This window comes from Homarus americanus, unplaced genomic scaffold (assembly GCF_018991925.1).
Source record: "Homarus americanus isolate GMGI-L3 unplaced genomic scaffold, GMGI_Hamer_2.0 scaffold39675, whole genome shotgun sequence".
NCBI lineage: Eukaryota > Metazoa > Arthropoda > Malacostraca > Decapoda > Nephropidae > Homarus > Homarus americanus.
In genome coordinates, this window is record NW_024736071.1 from 17,334,188 (window position 1) to 17,349,187 (window position 15,000).

General features: G+C 45.7%; 1 protein-coding gene across 1 annotated transcript in view; it reads left to right on the forward strand.

Annotated features, from left to right (window-relative positions):
• The first annotated feature begins 8,366 nt into the window (after positions 1-8,366).
• LOC121871845 (putative tyrosinase-like protein tyr-3) overlaps positions 8,367-15,000 on the forward strand; it is a 23,660-nt gene continuing 17,026 nt past the window's right edge. The window contains exon 1 of the mRNA XM_042374387.1: positions 8,367-8,645. Coding sequence (XP_042230321.1) covers positions 8,564-8,645 — 82 coding nt within the window. The 5' untranslated portion in view covers positions 8,367-8,563. The remainder of the gene's footprint in view (positions 8,646-15,000) is intronic.

The following is a 15,000-nucleotide window of genomic DNA, read 5'->3' on the forward strand; positions in this document are numbered from 1 at the left end:
GGTGGAGGTGGGGTGTGTGGGGGTGGGATTTGTGGAGGGTGGGGTGTGTGAGAGGGTGGGGTGTGTGGAGGGGAGGTGGGGTGTGTGGGAGGTGGGGGGTGTGTGGAGGGAGGGGTGTGTGGAGGGTGTGTGGGAGGGTGGGGTGTATGGAGGGTGGGGTGTATGAGGTGGGTGTATGGTGGGTGGGGTGTGTGGAGGTGTGGGGTGTGTGGAGGGTGGGGTGTGTGGAGGTGGGGTGTGTGGAGGGGTGGGGTGTATGGAGGTGGGGTGTGTGGAGGGTGGAGGTGTGTGGAGGGTGTGGGGTGGGGAGGGTGGGTGTGTGGAGGGAGGGGTGTGTGTGGGAGGAGGGTGGGGTGTGTGGAGGGTGGGGTGTGTGGGGGAGGGGTGGGGTGTATGGAGGTGGGGGTGTGGGGAGATTGGGGTGTGGAGGAGGGGTGGGTGTGTGGAGGGGGTCGGTGTGTGGGAGGAGGGTGGGGTGTGTGGGGAGGGTGGGGTGTGTGGGAAGGGGTGGGGTGTGGGAGGGTGGGGTGTGTGGAGGGTGGGTGTATGGAGGGTGGAATTGTGTGGAGGGAGAATTGGGGTGTGTGTGGAGGAGGGTGGGTGTATGGAGGGAGTGGTTGGGGTGTGTAGGGAGGGTGGGGTGTGGAGGGAGGTGGGGTGTGTGTGGAGGGTGGAGGGGTGTGTGTGTGGAGGGTGTGTGGAGGTGGGTGGGGTGTGTGGAGGGTGGGGTGTGGAGGGTGGGGTGTATGGGGGTGGGGTGTGTGTGGAGGTGGAGGGGTGTGGAGGGTGGGGTGTGGAGGGTGGGGTGTGTGGAGGAGGGGGGGTGTGTGGAGGATGGGGTGTGTGGAGGGGGGGTGCTGGAGAGGTGGGTGGTGTGGGGGAGGGTGGGTGTGGGAGGAGGGGGTGGGGTGTGTGGAGGGTGGGGTGTGTGTGGAGGTGTGTGGAGGGTGGGGTGTGGAGGGAGGGGGTGGGGTGTGTGGAGGAGGGTGGGTGTGTGGAGGGTGGGGTGTGTGGAGGGTGGGGTGGAGGTGGGTGGAGGAGGGTGGGGTGTGTGGAGAGGTGGGGTGTGGAGGAGGGTTGGGGTGTGGAGGAGGTGGGGTGTGTATGGAGGTGGGGTGTATGTGGAGGGTGTGGGGTGTGGGGGAGGGTGGGTGTATGAGGAGGTGGTGTATAGAGGGTGGGGTGTATGGGAGGTTGGTGTAGTTGGAGAGAGAGGGAGAGAGAGTAAATGATGGGAGTCATTGTTGACCGGGTTACCTTGAGTACAGGTAAGATAGATATTAATGAACCAGAAGACGTTGGGTACCTATTAACACAGGTGGCCAGTGTGTTGAGTCATTCACCAAGGATTGGGCGCCTATTGTGTGTGTGTGTCTGGCAGGTTCAACAATCTCTTACCTAGCGCTCAGGACTCAGCACCTTCCCCACTCGTGCCAAGAGCCAGTTAACAAGAACTACCTTGACGACCACTCACCACTGATCTGAGCAGAGCAGGAAGGGAGAGCAGAAGGGGACGGAGAGAGGGTGGGGAGAAAGAGGTTAGAGAGAAGGGAGAGACAATAAAGAGGATCCAGGAGGAGAATGGAAAATGGGGTAATCAGGGAGGGGAAGGGAGAATCAGGGAGGAAAGAATCAGGGAGAGAGTGTATCAGGAGAGAAAAAGAGAAGGTGTCAGAGAAAAGGGTAGAGGTAGAGTGAAGAGGCGAAACAAAAGGAGAAGAAAAGAGAGTGTAGTAAATGAGAGAGAGTCAGGGAACAAAGTAAGCGGAAAAGTAAAAGGAGGAATGAGGAGTATGGATGGGAGGTGGATGATCTATAAAGAAATTGGATAAACTAGGGGTGGATGATCAGGAAGAACGTGGATGATCAAGAAGAAGGTAGATGATCTAGAAGGAAGTGGATGATCTAGGAGGAAGTGGATGATCTAGGAGGTGATGATCTAGAAAGAAGTGGATGATCAAGAAGAAAGTGGATGATCTGGAAGGAAGTGGATGATCTAGAGGGGTTCTTAACCTGGGTGTCATGGAGGGCTTCAGTGTATGTCATACACTGTATGAGAACAGTGAATTTCCAATAAAATAAAGTATATTCATTGCATGCGAAGTTGTGTATGTATGCATTTTTCAGGAGGTTCATAGCTTTCACCGGAGGACGTGGATGATCTAGAAGGAGGTAGAAGGAAGGCGGAAGCAGGAAGTAAAAATAGTAGGAAGTGACAGTTTGCAAGTGGAGTGAAGGTGGGGAGGTGGAGTGTGGAGGTGGAGTGTGGAGGGTGGGTGTGGAGGTGGTGTGGGTGGGGTGTGTGGAGTTGGTGTGTGGGTAGGTGGTGTGTGTGGGTGTGGAGGTGGGGTGGTGATGGGGTGGTGTGTGGGTGGTGTGTGGGTGTGTGGGTTGTGTGGGGTGTGTATGTGGGTGGTTGGTTGTGGGTGGTGTGGGTGGTGGTGTGTGGGTGTGGAGGTGGGGGTGTGTGGGGTGTGTGGTGTGGAGGAGGCATGTGGGTGTGGAGGTGGTGTGTGGAGGTGGTGTATGGGTGTGGAGGTGGTGTGGGTGTGGAGAGGCATGGGTGTGGAGGTGGTGTGTGGAGGTGGTGTGTGGAGTGGTGTGTGGGGTGGGGATGTGGGGTGGTGTGGGAGGGTGTGGGTGTGGAGGGGGTATGTGTGGGTGTGGGTGGTTGTGTGTGGAGTGGTGTGAGGATGGGTTTAAAATCACTTAGTACAGCAGGACCACTGTGGACAGCTGAGTATGAGAGGTTCCAGGTAAGACCCAAAGACCGTGAAATGTTTGAAGGTATAATGCAATAAAATTTACAAGTCTCTACCCTAAAGATTCGTTAAATGAAAAACAATTAACCTAACCTAACTGAACTTAATCTACTTCAACCTAATTTAACTAAACATAACTAAACTTAACCTAACTTAATCTCAAAACTAATCTTACCTAACCCAAGTATAACATAACCTAACAAAAGCTAATGTAACTTAACATAACTCATATACTGTACGTAACCTAAGCTAACCTAACATAACCATCAACATGTGTACACCCCAAAAAAGTATCTTCACGTAGAGGTTAGATGAATTTCAAAACGAACACTGTGACTCTTGTCCTGAATGGTTAAAACACCCAGTAACTAATATCCATGATCTACCATTGATGAAAAAGAAAGTATATGGAAATTAGCCCATTATGCTTGACATGAACGCCAGCACTGGAGAAGAAGAGACAGGTCTACATATCTTGAGGGAATAATCGGTCTTGTTTAACGAAAGTAGAAAGAATAAACCTCACGATAAAACAAAACAAAAGAACTTAATTAGCATAACTAATATAAAATTGCTTAAGGGGAGTTTCCAGCCAGACCGGATGTGGGTTACACGAGATTACCTGTATAATGACCACACCTGAGCAATTTGCATAGGAGGGCGAATTATTTTGCTCTCGTCTGTTTTATAGCTCTTGCATCATGGACAAAAGGGTCATCGTCCTACCCTTTTGGTTGTAAGCAGTCTAAGTCAAGCCTGAAATTTCCTACTTCAAGGCAGCTGCAGAAGGCAATAATAAAGGAACGAGTCACACATGAGACACCCCTGACGTATAAGGTGTGACGCAGTGTGACGCAGGTCTTGCCCGTCATCTCCCCTTGGACTGGCGACGAGACAGTGGGTAAATCATTACCCCCATCTGCTGAAACCATTATTGTCCTACGTAAAGAATGCCTAATATAACTCCAGTCGCCAACACTGACGGAAGCGGTGCTGGGGTGTGAGGGGATATCCCGTCATTTCTAACTTGACCCTGGAGTGAACGTGACCAGTACACCGGACATGCCTCTCTCTCTCTCTCTCTCTCTCTAATAAGATTGTGTCAATAAGGAGTCTATTCTTCAAGGTCGCGAACAAGGAAGTGGGCAGTACTAATGCTTCCAAAATAAAGATAAGTAGATTAGATTAGATGGGAGGATACTCAATTCTTCATGTACACTACCACCGAGGTCTGACCTTTTCATCATCGAGCACTATACTACGAACGCCTTACTAGTTGACGAACGTATAGTCGTTTATAGACAGACACACACACACACACACACACACACACACACACACACACACACACACACACACACACTAAACACCAGGGAGACACTAACTACTAGTACGCTCTCATCAAGCTGTCACTAATGGGGGAATTTGAACCTCAGTCGACAGATTACATTAAACAAAAGACATAATCGTCCGAAATAATTGGTATTACCTTATCACCTGGAAGCAATTACCACCGACAACAGGTACTCATGTGATCAGAAAGATAATAAAAATATGAAGAAAAGGTTATTTTTGTTTTAAGGAGATGAGATGGTGTGGGGGCCGTGGATAGTGGACTGCGGTGGGAGCTGTGAGGACCTAAGTTCGAACCCAACCTGCACTTCCAAAATACAACACACACACACACACACACACACACACACACACACCAGACCCAGTCAGTAGGTCAGGCTAGTGTGATGTTGTCTGTTGGATACCCCGTTGTAGAGACAGACGTTCCTGATGATGTTTCTGGCCCACACGAGGACACACCTGTTTACAAGATAACCTCTACACCACCACCACACCATCACCTACACCACCACCACACCATCACCTACACCACCACCACACCATCATCTACACCACCACCACACCATCATCTACACCACCACCACACCATCACCTACACCACCACCACACCATCATCTACACCACCACCACACCATCATCTACACCACCACCACACCATCATCTACACCACCACCACACCATCATCTACACCACCACCACACCATCACCTACACCACCACCACACCACCCTACTACATTTTGCACTACCACACGATGTCTACACCACCATCTATCACCTACACCCACCATACAATTTAAGCACTACCACATCGTCTACACCATCATCACCATCATCTGAACCATCATCATCAGACCACCACTACACTTTCTTTTCTACTGTCCACCACCTCACCCTACTACATTTTGCGGTTACGATGTCTACTTTTCTATAGACCCACATCTCGCAACCACCAACCATCACATCTCACCTCCACCTCATTTGCACTACACTATCACCATCATCACCTGCTATTTTGCCTTCTATGACCTACACCACCACCCTACTACATTTTGCACTACCACACGATGTCTACACCACCATCTATACCACCACCATCTGAACCACCACACCATCATCTACACCACCATCTGAACCACCCACTCTACTCCACAACAGTTCTGAGACAAATCATCACACACACACACACACACACGTGAGGACAATTCGCCAAGCACTGACACGTCCAAAATATTCCTAGAGTGATCTACCGTGTTCACACTACGTAAGAGGTGCAGCTCTGGAGGGGGAGCACCTGGGCGGCGGCGGGAAGTTACCAGGTAAGGGTAATAAAATGAGCTGACACACCACATCACAACACACCCTCCTACCTCCTCCTCCTCCTACCTTCCTACCCTCCTCCTCCTCTTCCTCATCCCTCCTCCTATCATCCTCTTCCTCCCACTGTTACTACCTTGACCTTTGTGGTTAATGGTGGGTGTGGTGTGTCGTGAGGGTGCTATCCATCCATCCATCCATCCATCCATCCATCTATCCATCCATCTATGCATTCAAATATATCACATCAATCCTCACTCTTTTCAATACAAATTTTCCTTCCTCCAGAAATTATCGTTTCGAACCCAAACGAACGATTGTAGGGAAAAGTTCAACGACCAGTAAACTAACCACCTTCCCCCTCGACCAGTCAACCGTAGAGCTAACCAAAACAACCAACCATACGTCCAACCATATTATGTATTACCTATCAATCCCCTTGGCAAGATGTGGGGAGGTTCAGTCATATATCCGTCTATCAGTCAGTCAGTCAGTCAGTAAGTCAGCCAATCACTCAGTCAATCAGCCAGTTAGTCAACCAGCCAGTCTGTCAAATCAGCCATTCATTCATTCATCCAACCAACCATTCATCCGCCTTACCAATCATCCGCCTAACCAATCATCCAGCTCACCAATCAGCCAGATGAGTAACTGTAAGGTAGCGTATGAATCAGTCGACATCACCTTGAGTACACACTTGGTACCTTGACCTGCTCCCACAGTACAATGACGTCACATCCCCTTCGAGTCAACGGTGAGAGAGAGAGAGAGAGAGAGAGAGAGAGAGAGGATTGCATCACCTGGTCAAACCTTGTTGTCAGTTAGGTGAGGTGTTAGGGCGGCACCTAAGGATCTAGTGATGAGCTCACCTGCTGCCACCTGTCTTAGTAATGTTGTAGGTTAGACCGTAATTGTTGTTGTTGTAATTGTTTTGTGTTGCTGTTGTAATTATTGGTGTTGAAATTGTTGGTGTTGTTGTTGGTGTTGAAATTGTTGGTGTTGAAATTGTTGGTGTTGTTGTTGGTGTTTTAATTGTTGGTGGTGTTGTAATTGTTGCTACTGATATCATTGTTGATGTTCTATTTGTGTTAAGTTGTAATTGTTGGTATTGCTGTGTTAGTGTGGTAATTTTTGTGTTGTAATTGTTGGTGTTGTAATTGTTTGTGTTGTAATTGTCAGTGCTGTTGTAATTGTTTGTGTTGTTATTGTTGGTGTTGGAATTGTTAGTGCTGTTGTAATTGTGAGTGTTGTAAATGCTGGAGTTGTAATTATTTTGTGTTGTGATTATTAGTGTTGTAAAGATATTTATTTCTCTCAATACAGGTACAACAACATGCTATACGTGTACAGCTACAACCACTGACACCTTCCCCGTCACCACAGCCTGACATAAAAGGAGTCAGTCAGCTTTAGACAAGTCAATGAACAGCCTTGAGAAAACAACGAACGTATACGACAAATTCTGTTGAAAAATATACCAGGATATGATAAATATTTCTGGTCGTTCGTAGTTTCTCACAAAGGGCTACGTAGAATAAATGTTGAGGAATGTTGGCTCCGTGGGCGGCGACCTCCAGGAGTGTGTGTGTGTGTGTGTGTGTGTGTGTGTGTGTGTGATTCAAGTTCAAGGTGGTCACCCTTCTCGCTCTCGCCCACCCCCCTACCCCCAGTACGGTATATCCCTTCCCTCACCAGCGTACTCCTCCTCCCTCCTTCCCTCCCTCGCTCCACTCTCAACAGCCCCTCCCACATTACCATAACTTCTCTCTTCCATTATCCCCCGCTACATCAATTCGTCTTACTTACATCACATTCTCTCCTTTCCTCCTTCCTTCCTTCACCTCATGCCTCCTTTTCACATAATTTTTTCTCCCACCATATCTATCCCTTCCTCTTCCCTTTCCAGTTCAGCTCCACATCCAATTGTTTCCGTATTACCCCCCTTTCCAGTCCCCTCCTTCCACCCCCTCATCCTCCTCCCACACTCTCTCCACCTACCCCCCCTATCCCTCCCCTGCCAAAGACTGCTACTTCCGAGTTCCCCCTTTTCAACCTCCGTCTTCCCTCTCTACCCCTCCCGTCCTCCCCTCCCTTCTTCCATACCTCACCTCTCCCCTCCCTGCTCTATTATCTCCTCTTCTGTATGAACCTCTGTCCTGTGTAGCAGAGAACAGTGATATACCGCCCTCAGTGTCAAGGCCTGACTGAATTACTTTGATTAGACAAAATCGTACCTTAACTTCTTAATATTTGTTTTAAATTAAACTAGCCCCCCGCCTTGCCGGACCCTGCCTTCTACACGTATCGTTTTAGACTTAAGTGAACCTATGTACGTAAAACACAGCACTAATTTGTCACAAGTTTAATAACAAAAGTGATCCCCTGAAGATTAGTCTCTACCCCAAGCTTACTTCACCTGATGATTAAACACCCGAATGCTACCTGAGAGGGTTAGGTTAGGTTAGGTTAGGTTAGGTTAGGTTAGGTTAGGTTAGGTTAGGTTAGGTTAGGTTAGGTTAGGGTGTTTAATCATCGGTTGATCAAAAAAATTATTCATGTTTCCGACTTTCCGTTTCGATGTGTTCCTGTTAAAGGTGAATCCTTACTATTTTTTACTCACTTAGGAAAAATTTCTCTTCTAATAAATACCAGATGCGTGTCAAGATGATAGATTCAATTATCTTGATTATCTAGGTTCAGATATGATAAAACTTCTTTCTTCCCTAAGCTCTCACAATATTTTTCTATTAGTAATCTTTACGATAAAATCCACTCATAATACTTAAGTTAATTCTAAGTTGTTTGTGATAAATCGTCGCTCACAGTGGCAGAAAAACATGTTACGTCAGGCTAACGGGGTTGGCCGTGACGTCTCCGCCGCTTGCTGCACCAGCAAAAGAGTATATAAAGCCTCCGACACGTGAGTTGGTGCTGTCATTTGGTATTGTAGAATCACAGTGGAAGGTAGTGGAGCGTGCTAGTGGTTGAAACAGTCGCCAACCCTCTAACGTAAGACCGTAATATAAACCTCCGTACACAAACCTGCCAAGTCGAGTTGTCAGATAGCGAATTCCTCCGTATTGGCGGGAAACGTGAGGTTTAGATTTTAGGTCTTTCGATATACTTGATCAGGATGGCGCAGTGTGTCAAGCTAGCGTGTGCTACTACTGCTCTTACTGCTGCTGTGTTCCTGCTGTTGTCTCCTGCTGCTGAAGGTAAGTTACGCATAACCTCTCGGTACTACTCTTCAACACTCTTCCGTCTCCACCTTAAATCCGGATGTATTTTCCCCTAGATTAACTCAACTCGTGTGTGTGTATATGTATGTGTGTGTGTGTGTGTGTGTGTTCTTGCTTTGTGATTCTGTTATGTTTACCATTTTTAAAACGATGAGTTGTGATTTGTGTTTTCTCGTGTTTACCCTCCGTCTGTTCGTCTGTCCTGTGTGTTGACGTTGAGAGTTCTAGCCTTCTTGTGGTATTTATCGCCGTTGAAAGATAAATTCATATTTGTCTGTTTTTGTGTATCTGCGTGTTTGTCTGCGTGTGTTTGTTTGTATTTCAGTGTTTATATCCGTGTGTATGTCTCTTGAGTCTGTGTGGATATACTTAGGGGTGAGGGGGGGGGGCTATCTCTCAGCTCCTGATGTAATATAATGTATCGACGCCTCTGCCACCAAATGAAAGTTGAATGACTGAGTTTACTCGTATCATCCAAGGTCAGGGAACATAAACACACACACACACAAGTCCATTTTAAAACTCGAATGATTAACACTAAGACGAAAATGGATCTAAATGAGAATAACAACCTGAAGTTACGATAATTAAAAAAAAAAAACTTCCGTGAGAATGATTTGATAATACAAAGTTAATGCAGAATACAGCCAGTGATACTACAGCCGCGTGTCGCACCTGAACTTGAGAGGCAGGTGAGTGAGAGGTCGTCCCCTGGTACACTCAACCTGTTTCAACAAGTTAGAATTATGGAATGTTTACCTATTTACATATTGATCGTGATATTTTATTAACGATGATACAAAGGTTTTGATAGAATAAATGATTTTCAGTTTATGAAATAGGAATAAACTAGTCACGTGTAAGGATAGTGAATAGATTAGTTAATTCTCCGTCAGTGGGTAAGTGGGTGAGTCAGTGACCAGGAGTAGGAAGGGGTTAAATTATGCATCATTATTGTAACTGGCCGTCCTTAACAGGTCTTTTAAAACGGCTACTACTAAGAGTCTCGTGTTTCCAGGACAGGACCACCTCGATATAGCGTACAGAACCTCGTTAGAACAACACTAAACTTTGTCTTAAGAAATTAACAGTTAACATGAATACATTTTATTCCTCACCTCTACTCCTCATTTCCTTCCCCACCATCACTTCCTATCCCAATCCCCACACACCTTTTCCTCCTTCCCCACCCACACATATCCACTCAACATGCCCACACAGACCACTCCTCAACCACACACTCACACTCCCTACCCACAAACACCCACTTCTCCACCCACTCAGGCACCCATTCCCCATCCACACCCCCCCCACACACACGCACTCCCCACCCCACCCACTTCCCACCCACACTCCTCACCCACCCACTTCCCACCCACACTCCTCACCCACCCACTTCCCACCCCACCCACACTCCTCACCCACCCACTTCCTACAGAAACAGTGAACTACGTGAGGCTGGAGTAGAAAGCGTGGCGTTGAGGCGATAATAATTGAGACCTTGATAATCAGAGTGAACGTGGGGCTGCAAAGTCTTATACGGTACGGTGTGACGGTGGTACTGTAGTAGGGACGGTACAGTGGTGGTAGGGACGGTACAGTGGTGGTAGAGACGGTACAGTGGTGGTAGAGAGGGTACAGTGGTAGTAGGGACGGTACAGTTGGGGTGGGGACGGTACAGTGGTGGTAGGGACGGTACAGTGGTGGTAGGGACGGTACAGTGGTGGTAGAGAGGGTACAGTGGTGGTAGAGAGGGTACAGTGGTGGTAGAGAAGGTACAGTGGTGGTAGAGAGGGTACAGTGGTGGTAGAGAGGGTACAGTGGGGGTAGAGAGGGTACAGTGGTGGTACAGTGGTGGTAGAGAGGGTACAGTGGTGGTAGAGAGGGTACAGTGGTGGTAGAGAGGGTACAGTGGTGGTAGAGAGGGTACAGTGGTGGTAGAGAGGGTACAGTGGTGGTAGAGAGGGTACAGTGGGGGTAGAGATGGTACAGTGGTGGTAGAGAGGGTACAGTGGTGGTAGAGAGAGTACAGTGGTGGTAGAGAGGGTACAGTGGGGGTAGAGATGGTACAGTGGTGGTAGAGAGGGTACAGTGGTGGTAGAGAGGGTACAGTGGTGGTACTTCCCAATATGGTGATCCTCTTTGATAATATTGTAACTTTAAACTAACATATATCAGATTGTATAATAATATGACAACCTTCTATTCTATTATGTCAAACATCTATGACAATATAGCATCTATACCACAATGGCATAGATCCTTTAATAATATGGTACACCCTCTCTATATGGCAACCTGCAATGAATGGATGGCAACGCCCTTCAATAACAACGAATTCTCTTTTGTGGGAACTCTATATCACACGGCAACACCCTTCAAACACGACAACTCTCCATGATCATATGACAACACACTCCTATCAAGGCAACACACTCCGAACACGGCAAACACGGAGACAGCCTTCACACTCCTACATCATCCTGAAAACTGGGTGTGCCTGGGCAAGGATGACCCAGGAAGCGACTGGTGGCAGTGAGGAGGAGGAGGAGGAGGAGGAGAGAGAGGAGGTGGTGGTGGTGGTGGAGGAGGTGGAGAGGGAGGAGCAGGAGAGGGAGGAGCAGGAGGGGAAGAAGGAGGAGGAGTGTGGGCGGCTGTCGTATACGCCCCAGCGGACCCGGTAGTATGAGGCTTCACGTCTCGTCGCTGTCTAACTTAAGGCATGTAAATAACTAATCCCCTCTCGGTTTCATACGATTATTCCCAAGAATTTCGTGTCACTGTCCTTCTACCGTTAATGGCCCGTTACTGTTGAGTCTGTTCTTTTTATTTTTTTCGGGGTTTACTGTTTGTTATATTGATGGAATGGTCTTCTATTTTTGTATAATGTCCCGTTATTTTGTGTACCTTTGCTCGCTATTCTGTTCTATTGACGATTATTTCTGTAACAATACCCACTATTTAAGTAACCTTGCCCATAATTAATTCGTATCTTAGTCCAATTTTGTACCATTGCCCTTCTTTTTTTTTTAGTTCTATTGCCCATTATTCTCTTACAATTCCCAAACTGTTTTCTTTTAGTACACTAACGTATTCTTGTCTCATGGTCAACCTTTTTGTTAAGTCATCATTGCCCACCCTCATATATCCGTACTATTGCCCAATTTCTCTATTTCACCATTGCCCTACACCATATAATACATTAGTAATTAAGATAAACACGTGTGATTAGTAATTAATGTTAAAATTCAAAATGACTTCAATGTCGTCGATCGTAACACCGTGAAAGAGGGAAGTCAAGAGCCAAGGCAGCCAACATTCCTTTGGTTGAGCAATAAAGGACTGTAGCCTCAACCACCTCAAGCTTATGTAGACCAAAGCTAACATCCTCCTCTGTTGTGTTTAACTCTTTTATTCCTCACTAAGTTCGTGTCAATAAAAGCTAAGGATTTTCAGTGTTGGTTAGATTAGGTTATGTTAGGTTAGGTTAGATTAGATTAGGTTATGTTAGGTTAGGTTAGATTAGGTTATGTTAGGTTTGGTTTGGTTAAATCCAGATAGATTAGGTCAGGCTAAGTTAAATTTCAATTAATTAGAGTAAGTTGAACTAATCGTTATCAGGTTAGGTTAAGTCAGGCTTAGGTAGGTTAACTTGGATAAAGATTAGGTTATATTAGGCATTGAAATCTCAGGATTAGTTTGTCTCACATGACTTGCATTACTAAGTCACATGATTCGAGACAGCTTCCTGTTTCTATCTGTTGTGTCACATTTTTTTTCGCGATTAAGTAAAAGAAAAAAACCCCCTCGAATCATCACCTTGTGTTTGGGTAGTTTAAGCACTTCCGGTCTTGATAGAGGCCAGTCCACATCATGGTCAGTAAACACCTCACTTTCTCTCATGCTCGCTTGGTCACTATCTATTTATCTATCTATCTATCTATCTATCTATCGATCTATCTATCTATCTACCTATCTATCGATCTATCTGTCTCTCTGTCTATATCTCTTTCTGTCTTTCTCTATCTGTCTTAATCATCATCATCATCATCACTTCAGGATTACCAAGGCGAAATTGATACGTATCTCACCTGACAAGTTCCCTCAACACGCCGCTTGTGGTGGGGTCTAGGTACTGACATCAATACCTGTATCTAGCGAACTTTACTATATACCGTAACACCCAGTCGAGAGAGAGAGAGAGAGAGAGAGAGAGAGAGAGAGCACTAACATTCGGACACTAACATCGTCGTCTTCTGCTTCCCCTCCAACAGGAAGCAGAAGGTGCCGTTTAATTTGTGGCTGTCAAGGAGGACTACAAGAGTGGCGGGAGGTGATGCTTGGCTAAACCTCTCAAACTTTGGATCGATCTTGTTAGTGATGCTTGATTGCTAGCTTGTGTGTGTGTGTCTGTCTGTCTGTCTAAGTATTTTAGTTTACGCGGCCGTAATTCCGTCCGTGTTCGTCCGTGATTCCACCACGGAGTTGTGAATACAAACGAGTTTACACTAAAATCGGACAAAATCTCACCAAACTTAGTTCCACACGGACGCATTATAACGGAAGTTCTCATGTGTAACGGAGTTCATTCATGCGTTCTTAAGTCCGTACGTCTGGCCATGCGTCTGTGAGTCTGTACGTCTAACCATGCGTCCGTCAGCTAACCATACGTCCATAATTCCGTGCGTCTAACCATGCGTCCGTACTACATGAAAACATCAACAACATGGCAGACCCCACACACGCAAAGGTTAATCAACACTCAGTATTTTTTGTGTCTCCTCCCATTACCGTAACAACAGACCCGGCTGACTCCTTGCTCTTTTGTTGTTGTTAGGGCGTGATAAGGGTAACTAGTCCCCACACTCTGCCCTTATTGTCTTGTAGCCCTGAGAAGAAAGTTAGTATCTATGTAAATGATTTGTAGGACTAAATTTCCTTTGGTTTATATTCATCTGTCTAGTAGTAGATGCCTGTCTATTGTCGTGTCTGTTTAGAAGTCTGTCTATCTATTTATCTACCTGTCTAAATATCAATCTGCTTGCTAGTCCAGTTTTATTTATATTTAGGTCTCTTCAAGCAAACACATAACAAACGCCTTGCAAATTTACACCATCGCTAACATTAAACAGACAGACAGACAACAATAACAACGACAGAAAAAAACCTAAATAGGCTTCGTTTTTTTTTACTCTACTATATTTTTAATGATGTCTTATGGATTCCTTAAATAGTAAACAAATGAGGTGTTAGTGTGTGTGTGTGTGCGTGTGTGTGTGTGTGTGTGTGTGTGTGTGTGTGTGTGTGTGTGTAGATTGTTTTATATATATGACAAATAATAATAATAATAATAATAATAATAATAATAATAATAATAATAATAATAATGATAGCAGTAGTAGTCATAAAATTATCACAATTATCATTTGGTCAAGGATCATCAAGTGTTGCAGCTGTACGAGATTAGAATATGAATAATTCTCGGCCTTCGACTTACTGTATATCAATATTTACATTGCATGAGGCATCGTTAAGCTGAACATTGTAGACATGAAAAGAATCTGTCTGAGTCTGTATGTCTGTTTACTTGACTAGAACTATCTCATTTTAACACATTTATCAGACACGTCTTTCTACAACATTCCTATTTACATTCTGAACACTATCAAGAATTGGGCCAATTAGGAATAAAACCAAATTAGGAATAAGACCAAATTAGGAATGGGGGCCAAATTAGGAATAGGGGGTCAAATTAGGGGTAAGGACTTAATAGGATGCTCGTATGTCATCACCAGTGCTTCCCTTCCCCCTCCTAAACCACCTTCTCTTGTAATCGTAACACCAAGACTGTTTTACCTGGTCTGCTGTATAATAATAAAGACACCTTAACTGTGTACTTACTTCTTGCACTTTACTCTATTACTTACACTTTCCCTTACTTTTTTTTTTACTTTTACTTAATTTTTTCTTACAGCTATTATTATTTATATTCTTTTTCTTCCCCTTTCAGTCCCTCCATCCCCCAATCACCTTCTCCCTTTCCTCCCTCTCTTCTTCTTCTTCTTCTTCTTCTTCCCTCCCTTACGCTTACACCCTCTAAATAACCCTCCCTCCCTCCCTCCACCTGGCCTCTTAGTACAGGTAATCTTCCTCACTCCATTTAAGGTTTAAGGTCAGCCACACGGTAGTTGATGAAGGTCCCACGCATCATCTAGAACACAATGTATTTCCGGGCTGCCACTTACCGCACACACTTATACACACACACAGACACAGACACACACACGGGCCTTCATGACCAAGGTATGTATGTAATAATAATAATAATAAT